At 58.0% G+C, this 22,351-nt stretch overlaps 1 protein-coding gene and 1 non-coding gene across 2 annotated transcripts in view; both read left to right on the top strand.

Annotated features, from left to right (window-relative positions):
* Positions 1-22,351, top strand: part of CHD5 (chromodomain helicase DNA binding protein 5) — a 65,143-nt gene that overhangs the window by 965 nt on the left and 41,827 nt on the right. The window contains 12 exon segments of the mRNA XM_070384399.1: positions 857-984; positions 3,453-3,509; positions 3,512-3,579; positions 11,445-11,624; positions 14,356-14,474; positions 15,170-15,408; positions 16,925-17,049; positions 18,240-18,363; positions 19,426-19,592; positions 19,769-19,990; positions 20,983-21,189; positions 21,416-21,627. Coding sequence (XP_070240500.1) covers positions 857-984; positions 3,453-3,509; positions 3,512-3,579; positions 11,445-11,624; positions 14,356-14,474; positions 15,170-15,408; positions 16,925-17,049; positions 18,240-18,363; positions 19,426-19,592; positions 19,769-19,990; positions 20,983-21,189; positions 21,416-21,627 — 1,848 coding nt within the window.
* TRNAA-UGC (transfer RNA alanine (anticodon UGC)) lies at positions 12,073-12,145 on the top strand. The gene has a single exon. It is a non-coding gene; the product is annotated as a tRNA-Ala (tRNA).

Genomic DNA, 22,351 nt, shown 5'->3' with positions numbered 1-22,351 from the left:
AGGGATTTAACCAGGCAGATGGCCCTGGGCTGTGAGGTCTCCTGGGAATGGAGGGAGGGATCTGTCCAGGGGCAGAGGGCCCGAGGCCTTATCCTCTGAGGCCAGGGCTGCGCTTAAGGCTCGAGGTGCCCCTACCCTGTTCCCAGGCAGGATGGGGCACTGCCCATGGGCGATCCCAGCTTTCTTCTTGAACCTCTCGCAGCCACCTGCACATCCCCTTGTCTGTGCCTGCTGGCTGGTCAGTCTGTGACTGTGTGCTGGGCTGGCCTCCCCAGTCTGGGGGACTGCCCTGCTGAGGGGATGGAGGATGTGGGGAGCAGGCCGGAGGCAGGAGGGAGAGGCCCCCTCCCGATTGCATCAGCTGAGCCTGTTACATAACTGTGCTGGGCATTGCCAGGGTGCGGGGGCGGCTCTGCCCAGGCGGTCTCTTTGCAGCTCCGGGGGAGGTGGAGGTGGGTGGGGGAGTGGGCAAGCATGGATGGGCATCAGATCCCCAGCCTGGCTCCCAGCCAGCCATGTCGTTGTTCCCCGGAGCCCTCCACTCCCGAATGGCTCTGGGGGTGCCCATGCACCTTTCCAACTGGCACGAGAATCCTTGCCCCTCCCACATCAGGGTCCAGGGGACAAGATGGGGTTGGATCCTGCCTCCTCTGCCCAGCTCCCCTCAAAGCCTGCCCACGTGAATCCCAGCTTTGGGCCCACCCTCACTGCTTGGCCCTTGTGCCAGCCACAGCAGCTGTGCCCTCCACAGGGTCCTTGGCACTGCCCCCCCTCTGCTGGTCAGGACCCCTAAGCTGGCCTCCTGGGGATGGCCAGCACTCAGCCCAGTCTCAGGTCACTCCTTCCTCCGTGGCAGCTCCCTCACCTTCCTGGAGTTGGCTCTCTCCATGTCTGTGTTCACCTGGCAGGATGGGGAGGGGCTGGGACTCGGGTGTGCCCTGCCGCCTGCTCCAGTGGACCGACCTCTGCTGTGCAAGATGCGGGGTGGGGGCGCTCAGGCTATAGGCCCCTGGCTACCTTGGAGGAGAACCTGGTGCAGAGGGGTGCCCAGTCAGTGGTGCAGCCCCTACCTTCCCCTGGGAGGGAGTGGAACGACTGGGAGATGGCCCTCCAGGGCACAGGGGTGGGAGGGGTATTCACTGGGCCGCCAGAGTCACCAGCACCCTCTAGCTGTATCCAGAGTGTGACCGGGGGTACCTTCCCCCTTCCCACTGGTGACTGTTGGGGACAGGGGTCTCAGGCCTCTGCCTGTGTGCTAAGTCGCTTCAGTTGTGCCCGACTCTTTGTGATTCTCTGGACTGTAGCCGCCAGGCTCCTCTGTCCATGGGATTCTCCAGGCAAGAATACTGGAGCGGGTTGCCATGCCCTCCTCCAGGGGATCTTCCTGAACCCAGAGATCAAACCCACATCTTTTATGTCTCCTGCATTGTCTTCTTTACCACCAGTGCCACCTGGGAAGCCCCCAGGCCCTGGAGTAGACCCCTGTGGAGGATGGGGGGGATGTTGGGGGTGTCCAGGGTACAGATATGTGTCCAAACATCTGTGGGTCTGACACATTCAGCAGCCAGGATGTTTTGCTCTAAAAGGTGTCCTGGCAGGGCCCTGTTATTTAAATTTGATTCATCGAGGACACTGTCCATTTCCCAGAGGAAAGTCCCCTGGGTGGCACTGGCATGTCTCACCTTCCTCAGGGTCTCCCAGTGTCAGTCTCACAGTGGGGTCCCTCTCAGAGGCCAGCCTGAGGCTAAGTGAGACTCCCTGTCCTGTCCCCCACCCCCTGGTGCTTCTCTCTGTGCCCCCGCCCCATGCACATGGGCCATGAGGGTGGGGGTGGGGGACAAGCTGCTGGTGTGGGGACTGGCTTTCTTGAAGCCCCTTTGGTGGACCCTTTGGAGGTTCTACTGGCTCATTCTGGAATCTTCCTTCATCCCAGAAGAGCAGATGTAGCTCTCTCTAGGTGTTTTTTTTTTTTTTTTTTAAATAGCATTTTATATACTTAAAAAATTCTTTATTTGGTTGCACTGTATCATAATTGCAGTACGTGGGATCTTGGATCTTTGCTGCAGCATGGAGTAATTTCTGGGCTTCCCAGGTGGCGCTAGTGATAAAGAACTTGCCTGCCAATGCGGGGGACATGAGAGATGAGGGTTTGATCCCTGGATCAGGAAGATCCCCTGGAAAAGGGCATGGCAACCCACTCCAGTATTCTTTCCTAGAGAACCCATGGACAGAGGAGCCTGTCTACAGGCTCCAGTGAATACCTCTCCCACCCCTGTGCCCTACAGTCCATGGGGTCACAAAGATTCGGACATGACCGCAGTGACTTAGCACGTGGGATCTTTAGTTGAGGAATGTGAACTCCTAGTTGTGGCATGTGGGATCCATTTCTCTGACTAGGGGTTGAACCTGGGCCTCCTGCACTGGGAGCTCAAAGTCTTATCCACTGTACCAGCAGGGATGGCTCTGGGTGCTTGTTCTTCCTGTGTCACCTTGCTGCCGTTTGCCCCCAAGAGGACCCTCCCATTCCCTACCCCCATGGAACTCAGGGATCATACCCTTTATCCCCCTGACATCCTGGGTAAGGAGTTAGACCCCGGCCACAGGCTCCCTTTGGGGGGTGGTGAGAAGCACAGAGATGCCCACATGACGTACTTGTCTGCTCACCTGGCCTTTCGGCTGGAGGAAAGTGCGAGGAATTCAGGAAAGGCAGGCGGTTTCTAGAAAACGCACCTCTCTCTGGACTGTCACACTGTCCGCAGCACCCAGTGGAGTGTGTTTGGCACCCTGCTGTGCGTGTCCGGGTCCACGTGATGGGGATGGGCCTGCGTGGGTGCAGTTGGGGACTAGGCCAGGTGGGGGGGCAGCGTGGCCTTCAAGTCCCTATTAAGGGGGGTCCTGGCATCCACCCTGCTGGTCTCTCCTCCAAACTCCCAGGCACTTGCCCCATGGCCCACCTGGCATCACCTAGGGTGGTGTCATCTGCACTCATGAGCTGTCTCCTGGCCCGACTGTGGGCCTCTGGAGGGCAGGGGTAGGCCCTGACTCTCCCTGGGCCAGCTGGAGATGGCTTTCTGACTCTGTGGAGCTGCTTTCTTCCCAAGGAGCCGGGTCAACAAAACCCAGCTTGTTAGTCAACAAAGTTAGTCGTTTTTGTTTCAGTTTCTGGAGCACTGTTGTAGCAAGGAAGATGGTTATTGTCCGATTTTACAGATGACAGGAGGAAAGGCCCAGAGAAGTGGAGTGGTGTGACACAGCCCGAGGGGCTGCGGCAGGGGAACTGGATGGAGGGAGAAGGGGTGGGCTTTAAATGGGGGCGGGGGGAGGTGTGGGTGGCCCTGGCCTGGGACAGTTGGATGGCAGCGGCCCTGCCTCTCACTCCGTTCCTGGGTTGGGGAGTGAATCTCCCAAAAAGAAGCAGCAGAATCACTCCCTCCCCCTTCTTATTCCTCCAGAAGAAGAAGATGGTGGCCTTGAAGGCTTCGATGACTTTTTCCCGGAGGAGCCCGTGAGCCTCCCAAGAAGAAAAAGTCCAAGAAGCTCAAGGAGAACAGGTCCAAAGGGAAGAGGAAGAAGAAAGAGGTGAGCAGGGCCGGGGCTGTTGGGGGGCTTGGCTGCTCCTCCTGGGCCTGCGAAGAAAGACCCAGAACCTTCCAGAGAGGAAGGGTGTGTCCTGAGAACCGAGCTTGTGTGAGAACACCAAAACTGGCATCTGCTGTGAGCAGTGCCCACCGATACCTGCCCGAGATGGATCTCATGTCGTTCCCTGACCAGGGATTGAACCCCGGCCCTCGGCAGTGAAAGCGCAGAGTCCTAACCACTGGCCCACCAGGGAGCCCAAGTGTGCTGTCTTCTTAATCAGGGTGTTCTGGGGTGTTTATTCTTTCCCCCTTGGAGGCTGTCCCGGGCCATGACAACACAGGGTCCCCGGCGCTTGCACCTCTTCACTGAAGGGCCCTTATTGCCACTTGCATCTGTGTCCACTGCCTCCGTGTCCACTTCCTCGGTGCCCTGGGCAGCACCTTCTGCCACTGCTGGCAGGCATCTGTCCCTCGGGTTTGCTGCATCCAGCTTGTTGTGACTTGGGGTCCTGATGAACGTGATCGAAGTGGGAGAAGAATAAGGAGACCTGAGTATGGGATGGGTCTCCTCCAAGTAATCTGAGTGCACGTTTCCAGAACACTCCACACAGAATCACTTTATCCTTGACATCAACCTTGGGAATCAGGGTCAGATGATCATCACCTCCTGTCAGAGGGGCGACCTGGGGTCGACTTGTAGCTTAAAGCCCCTCGCACTCAGAAGGGATGATCCTAGGGCAACGTGGGGACTCCTGTCTCCCACCACGTGGGAGCTGCCACCGCTCCTTGGAGCCACCCCATCCTCTAGGTAGCCTTACGGGGAGGGGGTGGTGTGCACCCTGCTTTACAGAGGAGGCTCAAGAGATGAACTTGCCCAGGGTCATGGCGACATGGCTGAGATCTGGCCCCAGGGATGTCCAGCAGCCTATCCCCCCAGCCTGGTCCTCCCCTGGCTACTGTGGGGTTTTTGATGGGGAAGTGCTGTCGGTTCTCTGGCTTTCTTGCCTCCCCTGTCCAGAGGAGACCCTCCTGGTCCAGCCTCGCAGGGGAGGCTGTTGGGGAGGTGTTAATGGGCTTGGTGACCTTGGGGGCAGAGTAGCAATGTGCTTGTGTGTGTGGAGCCTGCTGGAACTCTCTGATGTGCCTCAAAGGCCACTGTGGGCCTCTGGCTTGTCCCTTGCAAGGCTTTGTGCAAGGGACAAAGTGTTATGACTTTGCTCTGGAGGGTCCTTGAAGATGCTGCAGGGAGTGGGGAGGAGGAGACCCCTGAAGACAAAGGGCCTGTGATGGTGGGCAGGCCATGCTGGGTGGGATTCTTCCTCAGATCTCCCCAGGCCACTGCCTGCACCTGTCTGAGCCTCACTTCTGTGTCTGCAGTAAAGGGGGTGGTCATCACTTTACCCCCAGCCCCTTGTTGGGGGGCAAATCAGATGTGGGCTGAGGGGGAGCCTTCATGTGACCAGTGCCACAGGGAAGGCCAGTAGCTTTGGGGACATCCAGAGTGTTACCCTACAAATGTCTGGAGGGTGGGGCCTGCCTTGGACTGTGCCCCTGGGTTCTCGTGGTGGTCAGCCGGGGCTGGCCTGTCAGGAGCTTGGGGACTGGGGCAGGGAGGAGTCAGCCCCGCCTCCTCCAGCTGGAACCTTACAGGTGCGTCCTGTCTGTGCTGTCCCCGGAGCTTGGGGTCAGCATTCCTCCCCGGGACCGCCCACTGTGCTGCTGTCCTCGCTTCTGGGAAGCCCCCATAGGACAGCTGCCCTGCCCAGGCTCCTAGCCTAGGCTGTCCCTGAGCCTCTCCCTGCCCTCTGTGGCCTTGCCAGGCTGTTCGTCTCCTCGGGCGCATATAAACTGCCCTTTCTGCCCCCGGAGGGGCCTGAGTCTCCGCCGGGCCCAGCGCCACCCCTGTCCTACACTCTGCTCTTCATCACTGTTGCACCTCAGCTTTGTCCTCACCTCCTGCTCCTGGCATCCTGGGCTCCCGGATCGACAGGTCTGTCCCCTCCCAGGACACCCCACCCCTAATCCCAGGGCTGCTTGTGGGAAGGTTTGTGAGCTGAAGTGTCCTGTCCCCATTATCCAGGAGGGGAAGTGGAGGCAGGAGAGAGGACCCCTGCCTGGAGGCTCTTCATCAAGGAGATGCAATGGACTGGCCCCCTGCACTGGGGGGACCTGCTGCAGCTCCTCTCCCCACCCTGGCCTGCAGGTCTGTCCTTGTTGGGAGTAGAGAATAGATGGTGTGGGGCTGGTGGGGCCCTGGGATGCAGGGGTCGACTTCCTGGTCGAAGCTGTGAAATCTGGACTTGCTGCGGCCACTGGGCTCACCCCCCAGACCCGGGGCTCCCTGGACGCGGGTGGAAGGGGATTCTGGGTCCTGGGGCTGAGCACAGGCACCTCCTTCCCCAGGTCCTCAGCAATTTCTCTCTTTCCGCTTCTTTCCTGGGACCGCTTCTTTCCTCTCTTTCTTTCTTTCCTCCTTCCCCAGGGAGGGAGGCTGGGCCAGCGTGGGCTGTTCCATCTGGCCCTTGGTCTCAGGCCTCAGGCTGGGTCTCTGCCTGGTTCCCAAATAGTGATGAAGGCCTATGAGGGGAGCCCCAGGGGTCTGTGGCCTCCCTTCCTGGCTCCAGGTGGGGATGAGCTTTCTCTGGCCTTCCTGGATACGGGGTACAGCAGGCCCCTCCCCGAGGCCCTGGTCAGGAAGGAGGCAGGATGTGGGCAGAGTCTTGGCCTCGATGAAGCGGGGGCTGGGTGAGGGGCTTGCGGCCAGGGGAGAGGGGCTGGTGGCTTCTTAGGACAGGGGGGCTGGTGCCTGCCATCCTCGTGCTGGGATCACCCTGATCACCCAGGCCTCTCGTCTCCTTTCTCCGGCCCTTACCTGGACACAGGGTTTTATTTTTGTTTCTGAGCCCAGCTCTCACTCCTATGGCCGGAACTTGGCCTTTGTGAGGGACCCATCTCTTGCTACCTCTTCCCTGGCCTCCCTTGCCCTCCTCTTCCCTCCTCTGCGTTTCTTCCCCGCCCACCTCATCCTCGTCCTGCCCTCTCCCCCATCCTCTCCTCTCTCCCTCCTGTCACTTCCTCACCCACTCTCCTTCTCTGCACTGAGATGCAATTCCAGATCTCAGAGGGGATGGAGGCCAGGGGAGACTGGAGGGCTGCAGGGGCCTGGGCAGTGCCAGGCAGGCCCCCAATGTAGCCCTCAGACCACGGCTGCCCCCCTGACCCCCACCACTGCAACACTGAGAGCCTGGCTTGGCAGCTGTCAGATTTCCGAGGTCTAAACACGCTGCCGCTGGAGAGAGGGATCTCGGCCGCCATGTGCCCACTGCCCGCTCCTCTGCTCGCTCCTCCACCCGCCCGCAGATCTGAGTTCTCATGATGTGGGTGGGGGGGATGTCACCCCTTTGCTCCTTTTCATCTCCATCCAGGTGGCCCCAACCCAAGACCATGGGTAGAGGGAGCAGAGGGCCCCCTCGGGTGGTGGAACCCATGCAGCAGCAGGCTTTTGGGGGGGTTGGGTGGGGGGACAGGCAGCGAGTCATGAATCCTGATTTACATAAAATAACCGGGCTTCGGCCGGAACCTGAGCATATGTAGATGAAGCTCCTTGTCAGACCCAGCGCAGGAGGGAGAGATGATTTCAACCTGTACTGCAGCGGTTACCATAGCAACCAATTATTCAGTGCTAAATTATAACTGTTTATAACACTTGTGAATGGGAAGGCTCATATTTCATTCTTTCTTTTTCCCTCTCAATCTTGAAGGACCCCAATTTGAGAATGACCAACTCTCTGAGTCCCTCCTTTTGAGTTGAAATGCCTCCTTTTTAAGAGATGTGGTGTGTGCCAAGTTCAGGCATAGAAGGAAGGGAGAGGGAGATGGAAGGCCTGGATGGAACGACATCTGCAGAGCTGTGGGGGGGAAGAGTGGACACTGGCCGCCAGCTAGGGATCCCCAGGGCCTGTGCTGGTGGCTTACTGTGCCTTGGTGGGCCCGAGGCTCAGGGCAGAGACCCCTCCTGCCTACCCCCAAGTCCTCACACGCCCAGCTCGGGAGTAGCATCTAAGGCAGCTTTGCACATGGATTCTGTTGGGACTCCAAGTTCACTTGGGTTCTTCGACCATCAGGGGCGTCCCCTGTAGTCATGCCCGGGGCAGCTGCAGCCCAGAGGACAGCACCAAGGTCACAGCCTGATGAGTCCTGATGTTCAGAGCCCAGGTGTGGCTTGGGGCTGAGGTTGCTTTAGGGATTTTTTTAGGGCATTTTGTCCTGTGCCTGTACCTCCCTTGTGAATGTGGCTTGGCCTGCACCACCCCTGAAAGTTTCAAGATGCTGTATGGCTGGTCTACTCCTAGTTTTTGGTCCTTCCTGCCCTTCTGGCCACTGGCTGCTCTGCATCCCTCTGGGTTCTGCTGATGGGTGCCCCCTCTTCCAATTGTTTTCAGAACCATGTGCTGCCCTTCCTTTTGCCCTTTTGTCTGCCAGGGAAGATTTTGGAAAAAGAAAACACAGGAGAAAAGAGGCTCTGGTCTCGATGGATGCAGAGAAGTGCTGTGGGTACAGAATTATTGTACCAGTGGGAAACTCATCCCCAAAGACCTGTCCTGCATCTCACCAGCCACCAACCCCCCTGCCCCCGGCTGTGTGAGCAAGAGGGCTTGGATGAGATTGGGGTGCAGATAGGGGTGGACCAGGCAAGGTGAGCCTCATTTTGCTCAGGGGAGAAGGAAGGGCACAGAGGAGATTAGGGAATGGGTGGGGAATTGGGGAACCACCTCTTCTTTCCGGCTGGCTTTCCTCGATGCAGGTAGACGGGGTGAGGAGGGGTCTTCCCATTCTGTGAAATGGGAGGCCGCCATCGTTGTCACCCTAGTGGGTGATTGGGGCCACTGATGTGCCTGGTGTAGCTCCAGCTCATCCCTCTAGGAGGAACTTAGCCCCCCTGCTCCCCCACTTAGACCCAGAGTGGCTGCTGGACCAACCCTCATGGCAGTGCCCAGCTTGGGGTCCTCTGCCAGGCCTGCTTCTCCTGCACTGTGCACACACAGACAGAGTGTCTGCCGGAGGGGCCTTCCCTGCCTCTTCCTCTCTCTGGCTCCCTCTGGGCCCTGCCTTCAGAACTGTGCCGGTCACCCCACTGCTCCTTCACCTGGGGTATGGTAGCCTGGGATCCTGCTCCCAGCAGATGCTCAGGGAAAAACCCCACAGGTGCAGCCACAACAGCCCCTTCTTGTTGCCTGTGTGTGTGTGCGTGCACGCACGCGTACTCAGTTGTGTCTGACTCTCTGTGACCCTGTGGACTGTAGCGCACCAGGCTCCTCTGTCCATGGGGATTCTCCAAGCAAGAATACTGGAGTGGGTTGCCATTTCCTCTTTCAGTTGAAGAGTTGAAGGAAGGGTTGCCTCTTCCTGACCCAGGGATTGAATGCATGTCTCCTGTGTCTCCTGCGTTGGCAGGTGAGTTCTTTACTGCTGAGCCACCAGGGAGGCCCCAGCTACACTGTAACTGTCGTCCAGCTGCAGGCACTGTCAATGCACCTGACTTTAATCCAGTCTGGATTTGCTTAAATGAGGGAGATGAAGCTGGTTGGGTCCTCCAGCTTGTGGTCCTGGTCGCATTTTATACTTCCAAGCAGAATTGGGGGCATCGTGGGTACTTGAGTCTCCCCTATTTCAAAATGTTTAAAGCCCTCTTTCACAGGACCTCCTTTGTTCCTTTTACTGCCATTTATGGCATCCCCATTTCACAGATGAGGAGACTGAGGTCAGGGTGTTGCAGTGATTTGCCCAGTTCCCTGGTTAGCAAGGTTTTCATAGCTCAGAGACAGCCTCTGTCCTGCAGCCTCCCAAGGGAGCCCCAGAACCTGTCGTGGGTCCTCCTGTCTCATCCCTGGTCTGGTCTGTGGGCAGGTGAGAGCCAGCCCCAAGCCCCTCCCTTGGCGGGTCCCACAGCCTCTGTCCGCGGTGCTGAAGCTGCTGGTGGCTGCCTCCTCCCATCCTTACCTTTGCTGGGTTGTAAGCACTGTCTCTCAGGTCTTCCAAAGGGTGCTCTTTCCAAGCTGGCCGAACTCTACAGCCTCAGAGGAAATGGACATCGCTGTCTGACCTCTGCCTCCCCAGAGGACAGAGGCAGAGCTGGGAGCTGTGGCTATGAGCCCTGGGAACAGGATTGCGTGTGAGGCTGTCCTGTCCTGGGAAGGCTCTGGCAGTCGCCAGGACCGGTGCACTGCCCCTGGGGCCCAGGGTGCCCAACTGAGTCAGTATTCTGGGAAACACTTGGGTTCCGGAAAGGCCCAGGCCCTGCTGCCTGCCAGCCACCAGCCAGCACACTGACTCAGCAGCTTAATGAGCATAAAAGGTTTGGAAGCAGGGAGCCGGCCTAGGCAGAGAGTGAGCTGAGCAAGCAGAAGAGTCAGGAAGTGCAGGGATCCCATCGGTGGGTCCTTTCCCAGATGTACCTCAGGGAGAACCTCCCTCCTGGAAAGAGACTCTCAGACTGTAAACGTGGCTGGACAGGGCAGCAGCTGGCCTGGACAGACAGACCCACTGTCCTTACTGCCCTCCGTCTGCTCGGCTCCTCTTCCATCTGCTCCTTCCCTCCCCCACCTTCCCTCCTCTCCCTCCTCCCCTCCTTCCTCCTCCCTCTCCATTTCCTCTTTTGCTTCCCTCCCTCATTCCTCTTCTCACATCCTTCATCTCCCTAGTTCTCTCTTCATCTCTTCCGTGCCTCTCTTTGCTCACCTTGAAGAGAGAGTAAACCACCAGCATGACGATGCCAAACATCATCTTCCTTGGAGCATCTGTGCCCGGCTTCTCCTGCAGACCCTGGCTGGGAGGGGCCTCCTCAGCCCACTTGCATCTTCAAAACCCCAAATACACAGCTTTCTCAGAGGGACAGTGACTTTCTAATAGGGGATGCTCTGTCTGTAAACACCCTTATCTCCATATAAATGGGCCATTTTCTGCCTGTACAGACAGGAAACTAAATCAAGGAAGCCAAGCTTAAGAGCTGCCTAAATTACCTTGTCTCATATTGAGATGAAGCAGCCAGGATGGGGGCCATGGGGAAGGTGGGCTTGTGCCTTAGCAGCTTCTGGAGAGCCCACGTGCAGATAAGACTGGGATGACTTCCCTGGTGGCTCAGTGGGTAAAGAGTCCACCTGAAGTGCAGGAGACACAGAAGATGTATGTAGGTTTGATCCCTGGGTTGGGAAGATCCCCTGGAGAAGGGCATGGCAAACCAGTCCACTATTCTTGCCTGGAGAATCCCATGGACAGAGGAGCCTGGTGGGCTATGATCCACAGGGTCGCAAAGAGTTGGATACAACTAAAGTGACTGAGCACTGAGCACGTGCGCTGTATGTTAACCACAGGTTTCACTTGACACAAACAACTCCATAGGATGCAAAGATAAGCAGAGTCGTGCGGAGGTGGGGTCCGGGGCAGAAGCCAGGGGCCCTTCTCCAGCCTAGCCTGCATTTTGTTTTTTGGCTCTGGGCATCACATCCTTTGTGTGTTCAAGTGTCATCCCTGACACTTGTGTTACAATCTGAATCCACAGAAATCTGAGGCAGAGCCTGGACCTCACTCTGTGGCCGTCCAAACAGCTGCCCTGTGCTTGTGCATTGTGAGGGTAAAGCCTGGCTTCACACGATGCCTTAACTCACCTGCATGGCACGGTTTGTCATGTCGGGGATGAGACCCTTGCCCCATGCTGGTTCCAGGTGATTGGAGCTTTGGTGATCTGGTGGCTGAGACTGATCCAGAAAGCATGGGCTGACGGACTCTTCCAGGAGGCCACTTTTAGGGCAGTGCTGCTGCCTAGCCCTGGGGCCCTTGTTGTCCTCACCATCCCCCTTTCTCTTCCAGGGGAGCAATGACGAGCTGTCGGAAAATGAAGAGGATCTGGAAGAGAAGTCGGAGAGTGAAGGCAGTGACTACTCCCCGAATAAAAAGAAGAAGAAAAAACTCAAGGACAAGAAGGAGAAAAAAGCTAAGCGGAAAAAGAAAGATGATGAGGAGGATGACAATGAAGATGGGTGTCTCAAGGTAACACTGAGGCCTGGCTGGGGGTGGGAGGTACTCAAGAGGGGGCTGAGCCCCTGCTGCCAGCTCTCTGCTTTCTGACCCCAGAGCCCCTGCGTGAAGAGCCTCCTTTCCCACCAGTGGGTGTAGAGGCAGATGTGTCTGGGGGTGTGAGTGTATCCATGTGCACACGTGGAAAAGTTGGACACGAGTTTGTGAGAAATACTGTATCCACAAGTCTTCCAGACACATCAGAAATAACAATGGGATGACCGTTAGGAGTTGGGGGAGGAAGTCAGGCAGCCTTTTGCTGATGTCCATTGTCTTGCCTGGCCTAGCGCAGAGCTGTTTCCGAGGGGAGTGATGGTCTGAACTCAAGTTTGGTGTCAGGAGCCTCTCGCTCGGACGCTTGGAACAATTTGGGAAAATAGAACAAACGGAGCTTTTGCCAAGAAGCAGCAGCTGTGGGACTTCCCTGGTGGTCCAGTGGTTAAGACTCTGCACTTGCAATGCAGCGGGTGTGGGTTCAATCCCTAGTTGGGGAACTAAGATCCCATATATTGCATGTGTGCGTGCTCAGTCATGTCTGGCTCTTTGCGACCCTATGGACCGTAGGACACCGGGCTCTTCTGTCTATACGATTCTCCACGAAAGAATACTGGACTGGGTTGCCATGGCCTTCTCCAGGGGACCTTCCTGACTCAGGGACTGAACATGGTACAACCAAAAATTTAAAAAGAGAGAGAAAGAAAGAAAAAAAGCAGCAGCAGCTGGACAGCTCTGCTTACTGTAGAAGGGGGATTTACTTAGCACGTATTCTGAAATTCTGCCTGCGTGGGTGTCTAGGAGAGTGTCCCGGGGAGCGTGAGCCAGGGCAGCTGTAGCGATGGGCCTACAGCTCTCCTCAGGGGCAGAAGCCTCTTCCTCATGAACATGAATGTGGGGAGCGCTGTGACTGAGCCAAGGCTCTGGAAATCTCAAGGCCACTCCGTGGAGTGGGGAAGGGCTGAGGGTAAGGCGGGCAGGGGTAGATGACAGCACCATACCTGGGAGTCTCCTGCTTCCGTCCATCTTTCTCCAAGGTTCCGTTTGGGCTGGCTGCAGATCTGAAGATTAGCGCTCTGTAAATATTAGTACAGTGGCTGATGGGTGAGGCAGAGGTGGTGACTATCAGCCACTGAAGTTGGGAAGTGCCTGAGGTGCCCTGACACCCAGGGGCGAGCTCATTAGCTGGCTGGCGTGTTGTGAATCATCTGTGACTGATAACAGCTGAGAGACTGACAGCTTTGGAAGATGAACTTATGGGAGTGATTCAGGGTGATCCTGGAGCGATGCCATTGCTTGCTCACTTGTTGCTCTGCTTCCTGGTGGGACCAGAGGCCTGATATGCCTCCAGGAATGACTGTGTGTCAGGGGCAGGTTGGCCCAGGGAGGAGGTCCCTCATGGGAGGACCTCTGAACCATTACAGAGATCGGGAGGCCAGGAAGCGGGTCCCTCGGGGCTGAGGGAGATTGTGTGTCCTGGATGGCCTTCTTTTGCTGGAGCAGACAGCTCAACCCTGAGGGGCTTAGGGAGTCAAAGGGGTTTGTTAGATCAGCAGCCCCAAGAGCTGCGAGGTAAGTGGACTCCAGTTCGGGGGACCCAATGGTGTGATCCAGGGCCCTGTTTCATTGCATTTGTGGGCTCAGCTCTGGGTTCAGGCCCAGGCATCTTCAGGGCTGAGAATGAGTGTAACAGCAGCTCAGGGTTTCCTGGACTCCCACTGCCCCGTCCAGCAGGAGGGGAAGCTGGCCTGTCTCCTAGTTTTCCTTATAGGAGACCTAGGGCTGCTCCTGCCTGGACTGGTTAAGTCACATGCCCACCTGGACCAAAGATGCAGCCTGGGAGTGGTGTGTGCTGATTGGTGGAATGGATCAGTGGGCGGGGCTGGGCTGCCTGGAACAAGTGGGGAATCCGAGTGAGGGCACTGTTCCAAGGACCTCTGCTAACTCCTTCCTTCCCATGAGGTAGGTGCTTTATCCCCATTTTACAGATGGGGAAGCTGAGGCACAGAGAGGTGAAGTTAGCTTGTTCACCTCTCACTGACACTATGTGGCAGAACCAAGATTGGTACTTGAGTCTGTCTGGCAGGTTGTAATCTCATAGTCAGCACTACCTGCTGTCACCCTTCCTAGCCAGCCTGGGTCTGCTTGGTGGCCTGATGCCCGGGCTGGCCATCTCTGTGCCCTTGGGAACTCACACACCTCCCTGTGCCTCTGCTCCCAATGTGAAGTAGTTGCTGAGGGCTCTCCTCTGGGCTCTGCCCCCAGCTGGACCACTGTCCCATGCTTCGCTCTGGCCAGGGCACACCTTCCTGGCCCCAGAACCCAGCAGCAGCCTGTCCTTTCACGAGGTCCAAGTGTGACTGTATCACCCCAAGGTGACAGCCTAGGGCAGAGAGAGTGAGTCCTGTACTTATTCCTGCCCTGGGCACGCACATGGCTTCCCCTCAAACCCCCACATTAAACCCAGATACGTGGTCCTGCACCCCCTCGTAAGCTGGCATCTGAGCCATTCCTACTGCTCAAGGGACTGGCAGCCTGGAGTGCTCTAGGATATTTTCAGTTTGGTGTGTGAACTGCTCTCGTTAAGTTGCAAGTTGCAGACATGATCACCCTGGCTTTTCCCAGGCCTCCTGGGTGGGGCCCCAGGGATGGGGGTGCAGGTTAGAAGGACTCCCACCTTTGATTCCATCTCCGGCCCCTGTGTCTGTAGGAGCCCAAGTCCTCGGGACAGCTCATGGCCGAGTGGGGCCTGGACGACGTGGACTACCTGTTCTCCGAGGCCGACTACCACACGCTGACCAACTATAAGGCCTTCAGCCAGTTCCTCAGGTGGGCCTCAGAGGAGCCTTGGCTGGGCACCCACGGAGACAGCCTCCCTGGGGGAACCAAGTGGGGAGCCAGAGGGACAGGGCCCTGGGCTCCTGGGGTTGGGGGAGTGTTGGGCTGACATTGACCCTGGGCAGAGCTGGCAGGAGGGACAGGACCTTCCACTTCCACAGATGGTCCTGCCCTCCCTTGCTGGTCCTGCCCCCAGGAACGATGGCCCCAATCAATCCCGAGGTCTTAAACCCCGTGGCCACTCTCAGCTCTAGAAGAAATGGAACTGGACCCCCAGGGTCCTGCTGGAGGCCCCTGCCTCTGGGCCTTCGGTCTTACCAGGCCTTGAGTCTGTCTGGCAGGTTCTAATCTCATAGTCAGCACTACCTGCCGTTCCCCCTCCTAGCCAGCCCAGGTCCGCTTGGTGGCCTGATGCCCGGGCTGGCCATCTCTGTGCCCTTGGGAGCTCTAATTGGAAACCCAATGAGAAGGTGACTAGCCCTGAAAATAGGAAATCAGGGGTGTTGCGGGTGGACGGCTGTCTCTGGCTTGGTCCTCTTCCTTGGCCCTCCATTCAGCCCACTTTCCCAGTTTGCTACATATTCCAAATGTGGGAGAAGATGGGTGGGCCCTGCGGGAGTCACATGGGGGTCTCGTCCCCTCCACGGGGCTGCCCTCACCCTCTGCCTCCCCCCACCCCCGTGCAGACCGCTCATCGCCAAGAAGAACCCGAAGATCCCCATGTCAAAGATGATGACTGTCCTGGGTGCCAAATGGCGGGAGTTCAGTGCCAACAACCCCTTCAAGGGCAGCTCGGCGGCAGCAGCTGCAGCGGCAGTGGCCGCGGCCGTGGAGACGGTCACCATCGCGCCTCCCCTGGCTATCAGCCCCCAGCAGGCACCCCAGCCTGTGCCCATCCGCAAGGCCAAGACCAAAGAGGGCAAGGGTATGGCTGCGGGTGGGTGGCACCCAGTCCTGCTGTCCGAGGCCCCCCAGACCCTATAGCTTGGGGCGGCTGGGACAGCTGGGCTGGTCTTTACCCAGGACCCAGTGCCTTGGTTGACCTTGGATCCACGCGCCCTTTCTCACCTATGTTACCACATCTGTCCTGCCTCCCTTCTGGGGCTGGTGGACAAGTGGAGGGGACAGTGGGCTCAGAGTTTTGGGAGTTTTCCCAGGTATGGAGGAAGGGACCGCGGTGGCCCAGGCTGCTGGGAGTTGGGGGGCTCTTGTGTTTGAGGCTGCACCATTCCCAGGAGAAGGGGTCCTAAAATGACCTGTTGATCCCTCTTCTGAGTGTCTGGCCCGGGTGGGCATGGGCGTGGTCAGGGCCAGCCTCCCAGGGAGACCCAGAAGGAGGTCCAGATCGGTGTTGTCTGGCTGGGGACAGCAGAGGCTCTCTGCGACTTGAAGTTCTCAGGGAGGGGCTTCTCTGCCCTAAGTGAAGGGCTTCTGGCCCCCTTGGGGATAGGGCCATTGATCTCCCCCAGACTCTGAATGGTGGGCTCACCTGCAGCTCACCTTCTTGGTGCCATGACCAGGGTTTTGATGGAGGGTGGAGGAGACTGTGGGGACCTCTTGTTTCTGCCCCAAGCAGCTCTGGTCTCTGGGACGACGCATTCCTTTGCCAGGTCCCGCAGGGACCCTGGTGGGCAAGTGATGCAGTCTTCAGCACCTGCTCCTGCTCAATTCCCTCGCCAGCTGCCCAGCCAGCCTTCTTTCTCATTTCCTCTTGGGCTCCAGCTGCTGAGTTATCGATTCCCTGAGCTGCCTATTCAGAGCCTGAAAAATTGAAATAGATTTTCCATGGCGCCACTGAGGTTACAGCTGGGCTGCCAGCCCCATCTCTCTGTGTGGATGTGGATAGAGGAGGGCCCCGGACGAGGCCACCTGCCTCTAGGCCCCCACCTTCCCTGCTCAGCCTGGTGGGAAAGACTGCTGGGGGCAGGTCATTACTCCCCAGGTGGATAACTGTCCTGTGGCCAGCTCCATAAAAACACAGCCTCACCTCTACTGGCCATAGAGGTGGGGAAGGTCTTGAGTGGTGCCAGTGTGGGGGTATAGTGGGCAACCTGGAGGCTGGCTGCTGGGGGAAGGTCTCTGCTCTAGCCCACCCCTCCGGGGCCCAGGTATGGACTGCAGGTAGGTGGGTGTGCCCTTGGTTGCCCTGGTGGCCCTGGGGGTCTGTGGCTTTACTGGGGACAGCTCCTTTCTGGGGAGAGGGACGAGACAGGGCTGTTTCCAAGATGGCAGTGCAGTGGCTAGGACCGGGACCAGACCAGAGTTATGCTCTGGCCTCCCCTGCTACTTGCTGTGCAGCTTTAAGCAAAGATGTCACCTTTCTGAGCTTCAGTTTTCTTGTTGGAAAAGAGGTGACAGCAGAAACGATCCTTTCCTTAGCAGGTTGCTGTGAGGCTGAGTGAAAGCATGGTGGTAAGTGAGCGAGCCGTGTTGCTTTTCAGGGCCTGGCGTGAGGAAGAAGATCAAAGGCTCCAAGGATGTGAAGAAAAAGGGTAAAGGGAGAAAGGTGACTGGGCTCAAGTTCCGCTTCGGAGGGGTCGGCAGCAAGAGGAAGAAGGGGTCCTCGGTGAGTGCGAGTGTGAGCGTGAGCGTGTGTGGAGTGCACACCGTGCAAAGACTGGATGACTGAAAAGCAGGCTGTCAGTTCATTCTCCTGTACCAGGCAGGGGGCAGGTCCCATTCCCCTTCCCCACTCTCTCTTCCTACGCTACATGCCTGTCTGCTGGGCCTGTGCCCCCACCTGACTGGTGAGGGGGTCAGCCTGGATCCTTGCAAGGGTCCCTGGAGTGTGGCTTCTGGGTGGTCCATGCCTCCAGCTCTTTCTCCTGCCCACCCTGCTGAGCTGGAGGCTCAGTCCCAGCTCCCTTGGCCCCAGCTGCCTCTCTATCTGGGCAGTAGGCGGGAGAGTCCTGGTGGGGCCTGGATGCCCAGGTCTGCTAGGAGAGTGGGCCCAGGAAGGAGGCCTGCATGTGGGGGCAGGCAGGGCTCCAGCCCTTCAAGGGCAGCTCTGGCACTCGGTTCAGAATGACCCTAAGTCCGTGTCTGAGCCTTTGAGCCCTCTTTCTCTGGGGATGGGGGGCATTCATCCCTCCCTCCTGCTCCCATAGGTTACCTGCTTCCCTCAAACTCTCAGCCCTTCAGATGGGCAGGGATGGAAGCCATCTCTTTGTCCTTTGGAAGAAGCAAGTGACAGGTCTCAAGTGTAGCTGCTGTGGAGGGGAGCATGGAGCAGCAGGTGTCCCCATTCAGCTTAGCTTTCGAGCCGAGACTAAGGTGCTCGGCCCTCTGCTCCACTTTGGTGCACCCTGCTCTGGAGCTGCTCACAGTCTGGAAGGGTTTAGGGGCATGTACTGGGAGAGAGCCAATGACATGCAAATGGAATAAGCCGGACCTGGCACACAGGCTGTGTAACAGGTCTCATTAGGGAGAGATCTGGGAAGGCTCCTTGGGGGAGGTGTCCCTAGGGCTTCCCCTTGAGGGATGTGTAGGAGTTTGGCAGGGTGGAGGGCAGGGCCTGGGAGAGTTATGAGGGCTGGAGAGCAGGGCTTGGGGAGGGTGGCAGGCCATCAGCCTGGACCAGTGGGCTAGGGGATGTTCTAGCTGGGTGGCAAGATGAGATGAACTGCAGACAGCACCCTGTATCTGGAGCTTCCATGGTACCCTGCCACAACCTACCCTCTGCCCAGGCCTGAGAAGCCTCGAAACGAGCCCCTTGGGCCAGCTCTGGGCTCATAGGGCCCTCCCCTGCCCCTGCAGAGCGAGGAGGATGAGCGAGAGGAGTCGGACTTCGACAGCGCCAGCATCCATAGCTCCTCCATGCGTTCCGAGTGCTCTGCTGCCCTGGGGAAGAAGAGCAAGAGGAGGCGCAAGAAGAAGAGAAGTAAGACTTCCTGTTTGTAGGGTTCCTGTGGGCATCACATGGATGTGGGGTGCAGAGCCCCCTTTGGGGAGCAGGGAAGGGCATCCTCAGGCCTCAGCCAGGCCAGGCAGGTCCCCTGTGTTTCCTCAACCACCCTCACCTATGCGTTTAGGAGAGGGGGTCCTGTCTCAGTGGGTCCACATCTATTAGGGACCCATAATGTGAGTCGCCCCAGGGCATTTGCATGGCAGAGGGGCACAGGAGAAGGAACTGTCTCTTAACCACATCCACCGTCCACCCACTCAGTCATCCACCCTCTACTCATCTATCCCCCCATGCCCAGCTTTCCCACCCCGCCTCCCTCTTTCCATATCTCGGTCCTTCCTCTCTCCCCTTTATCCATCCGGCCGTTCATCTTTCTGTCCATCCACATACCTTTCTGCTTCCATTCCTCCTTCCTTCCTCCCATCCTTCTTTCCTTTTGCTTGTCTTCAATCCATGTCTTCACTCCATTTTTTCTTTTCTTTCTGGCTGCACATAGTCATAGTGAAAGTCACTTATTTGTGTCCAACTCTGCGACCCCATGGACTATACAGTCCATGGAATTCTCCAGGCCAGAATATTGGAGTGGGTAGCCTTTTCCTTCTCCACGGGATCTTCCCAACCCAGGGATTGAACCCAGGTCTCCTGCACTGCGGGTGGATTCTTTACCAGCTGAGCCACCAGGGAAGCCCAAGAATACTGGAGCGGTACCTTATCGCTTCTCCAGCTGATCTTCCTGACCCAGGAATCCAACCGGGGTCTCCTGCATTGCAGGCTATCAGGGAAGTCCTGCACAATGGCTTGTTCTTAGTTTCCTGATTAGGGACTGAAGGAGAGCCCTAGTCAGTGAAAGTGCAGAGTCCTAACCACTGGATCCCCAGGAATTTTCCCTCTTTGCTCTTCAGTCATTCTGTTCACCCTGTCTGTCCATCGCCATCCATTCATCCATCTATTGAGTGCCGGGACAGCCTGCGGTGGAGATGGGTTGTGCATGGGGAGTGGGGACACGGCCCTCCGTGACTGCCTCTGCCCCCTCCCCAGTCGATGATGGCGATGGCTATGAGACGGACCACCAGGACTACTGTGAGGTGTGCCAGCAGGGTGGGGAGATCATTCTGTGTGACACCTGCCCGAGGGCCTACCACCTCGTCTGTCTGGATCCCGAGCTGGAGAAAGCTCCTGAGGGCAAGTGGAGCTGTCCCCACTGTGTAAGCCCTTGGCAGACGCCGGGGGTGGGGGTTTTGTCAGTCCTGGTCTTCCAGACCCCTGCATGGTCTTCTCCGGGCAGAACATGGGGCGGTTGCGAGTGTGAGGGAGGGTTGCACCATGGTGGAGGGGGCGTCCTGGCCCAGGGTGCCTCCACCTGGACTCCCCCCTCTTCCAGGAGAAGGAAGGGATCCAGTGGGAGCCGAAGGACGACGACGACGACGAGGACGAGGGCGGCTGCGAGGAGGAGGAGGACGACCACATGGAGTTCTGCCGCGTGTGCAAGGACGGCGGCGAGCTGCTCTGCTGCGACGCCTGCCCCTCTTCCTACCACCTGCACTGCCTCAACCCGCCGCTGCCCGAGATCCCAAACGGTGAATGGCTCTGCCCGCGCTGTACTGTGAGTGTTACGCCGGCCCGCGCCGAACGCCCCGCCCCCGACAAGTCTAGGTCCCTCCTGCGGCAAGGCCCCGCTCACAAAGGTCCCACCCATCAAGGCCCCGCCTCCATCAATCCAGGCCACGCCCACCATGGCCTTCGCCCAGGCCGCTCCAGCCCCCTTCAGCCCCCACCCATCTAGGCCCCGCCCCAGCAGGCCCTGGCCACCAAGGCTCCTCCGCTGGCCACCCACCAGCTCTGAGCTCCCAGCCTGCCAAGGCCTCGACCCGCCCCCGCCCGCCCAGGTCCCGCCCACAAGGCGTCTCCCCATTCTGGCCCCGCCCCATTGTCCATCTGCTCAGTCCCAAGCCCTCTCCAGTCGCCTCAAGTCCCGCCCGTCGCCTCACCTAGGCCTGCGCCGCTTCTCAATTCCCATTAAACTCGCTGGAAACAGCTATGAAAAGAGAGGTGGTCATAAACCTGCCACTGCCCATAAACAGCCACTGTTTACTAGGCATCTCTCTAATGCTTACTGAGTTTTCAAGTACCAGGCCTTTGTTATTTTCATTTTTAGATGAGAAAACTGAGGCTCAGGGAGATAAAGTGATTTGCCCAAGGTCACACAAGGTCTCTTGGGCTGGAGCCTCGGTTTCAGCAGGGAGAGAGCACCCCTCCAGTCACTATAGGTGTTTGAAGGTGTCCATGCTCTGAGATGTCCCCAGCCCACCCCCAGTGCTGGATACTCCACCCTGTGGGCTGGGCCAGCCCTTGGTCACCCCATGTGCATCTGGGCTTCCGTTGTGCGTGTGTGTGTATGTGTGTGCATGTGTGTGTGTGCAGACACACATTGCCTCATCTGCCCGCACGGCATGGGCAGGCTCCTGAGGACAGGGTGGTGTCTTGGAGTCACTGTGGTGCTGTCTGACTTGGGGAGCAGAGCAGCCTGTTGGATGGAGCCTCGGGGTGGGGACCTGAAGCTAAGCCCTGAACCTGGGGACCTTCCTCTGTTCACAGTGTCCCCCACTGAAGGGCAAAGTCCAGCGGATCCTGCACTGGCGGTGGACAGAGCCCCCAGCCCCCTTCATGGTGGGGCTGCCGGGGCCTGACGTGGACCCTGGTGTACCCCCGCCCAAGCCCCTGGAGGGCATCCCAGAGAGAGAGTTCTTCGTCAAGTGGGCTGGGCTCTCCTACTGGCACTGCTCCTGGGTAAAGGAGCTCCAGGTGAGGTACCTGGGCAGGTGCGGCTGTGCTTAGGACATGAGGTGCTCTGGCCAGCTCCCTGAGTGAGAGACATTGTTGGGCGCTGGGGAGGGGGAGGAAGAAGGTGAGGATTGTCCTGCCTGGAACTCAGGCTGGGGGCTGGGGGGATGGGGGAGGAGCTGGGTTGGGGGGACACCAGGGGTCATGGCCATCTGCCTTCCTTAACCTCTGTCCCCTCCGCAAGCAGCTGGAGCTCTACCACACAGTGATGTATCGCAACTACCAAAGAAAGAACGACATGGATGAGCCACCGCCCTTTGACTATGGCTCTGGCGACGAGGACGGCAAGAGCGAGAAGAGGAAGAACAAGGACCCTCTCTATGCCAAGATGGAGGAGCGCTTCTACCGCTACGGCATCAAGCCCGAGTGGATGATGATCCACCGCATCCTGAACCACAGGTGTGTGCCTGGCGCATGAGCTGCACTGGACACGCGGCCCCTTCAGTCTGTTAAATGGGCACAGGACCACATACGGGTGTGGTGGGGGCAGGAGGGGAGGCTGAGGACACCCACTGCTGGTGATTTGACCATCCAGCTGGAGGGGTTTTCACACACATGGGTACATGTATGCACCCGTGTTTACACTTGCATATGCACATGTTACACTCATGTAGAACAGTTCCTAAGTCATATGTATAAAAGGGCAACTTGACGAATGGCCTGTGAAACTTGCAGACGGGACACTTGGGGGGCTGGGACCCTTGTGCTCCTAGGCCTCTGCTTGATACCTGTGGGAGGGTCCGGGGGACCACAACGGGCCTGAGCTGTGGGTGTGGGTACACGTTTGCTCCTCTTTATAACACAGCTATCACCACTGAGTGCCATCTACCCAAGAGGTAGGCCTTTTACCTCTACCTTTGTGTTTGTGGACACCATCAAGGTTAAGTCACTTGCCCAAAGTCACACAGCCAACAGGCAGGGGTGCTTGGATTGGAACCCAGTTCTTCCCTGATGGCAGGACTTGTTTTCTTGGCCACTATTCCAAGTTCCAGTGCCCTTGATAGTCCTTCACCGAGCAATCAAAAATTCCCTATGTACCAGTGGTCAGAGGCTGCAGAGACCAGACAAAAAGACCAAGGCAGAAGGCCTCCAAGAGTTTGGCTTTGGTTTTGTGGGTGGTGGG

The sequence above is a fragment of the Bos mutus genome, chromosome 16 (genome assembly GCF_027580195.1).
Source record: "Bos mutus isolate GX-2022 chromosome 16, NWIPB_WYAK_1.1, whole genome shotgun sequence".
Taxonomy (NCBI): domain Eukaryota; kingdom Metazoa; phylum Chordata; class Mammalia; order Artiodactyla; family Bovidae; genus Bos; species Bos mutus.
Note: the sequence above shows the minus strand (reverse complement) of the source record. Positions and strands in the feature narration are given on the sequence as shown.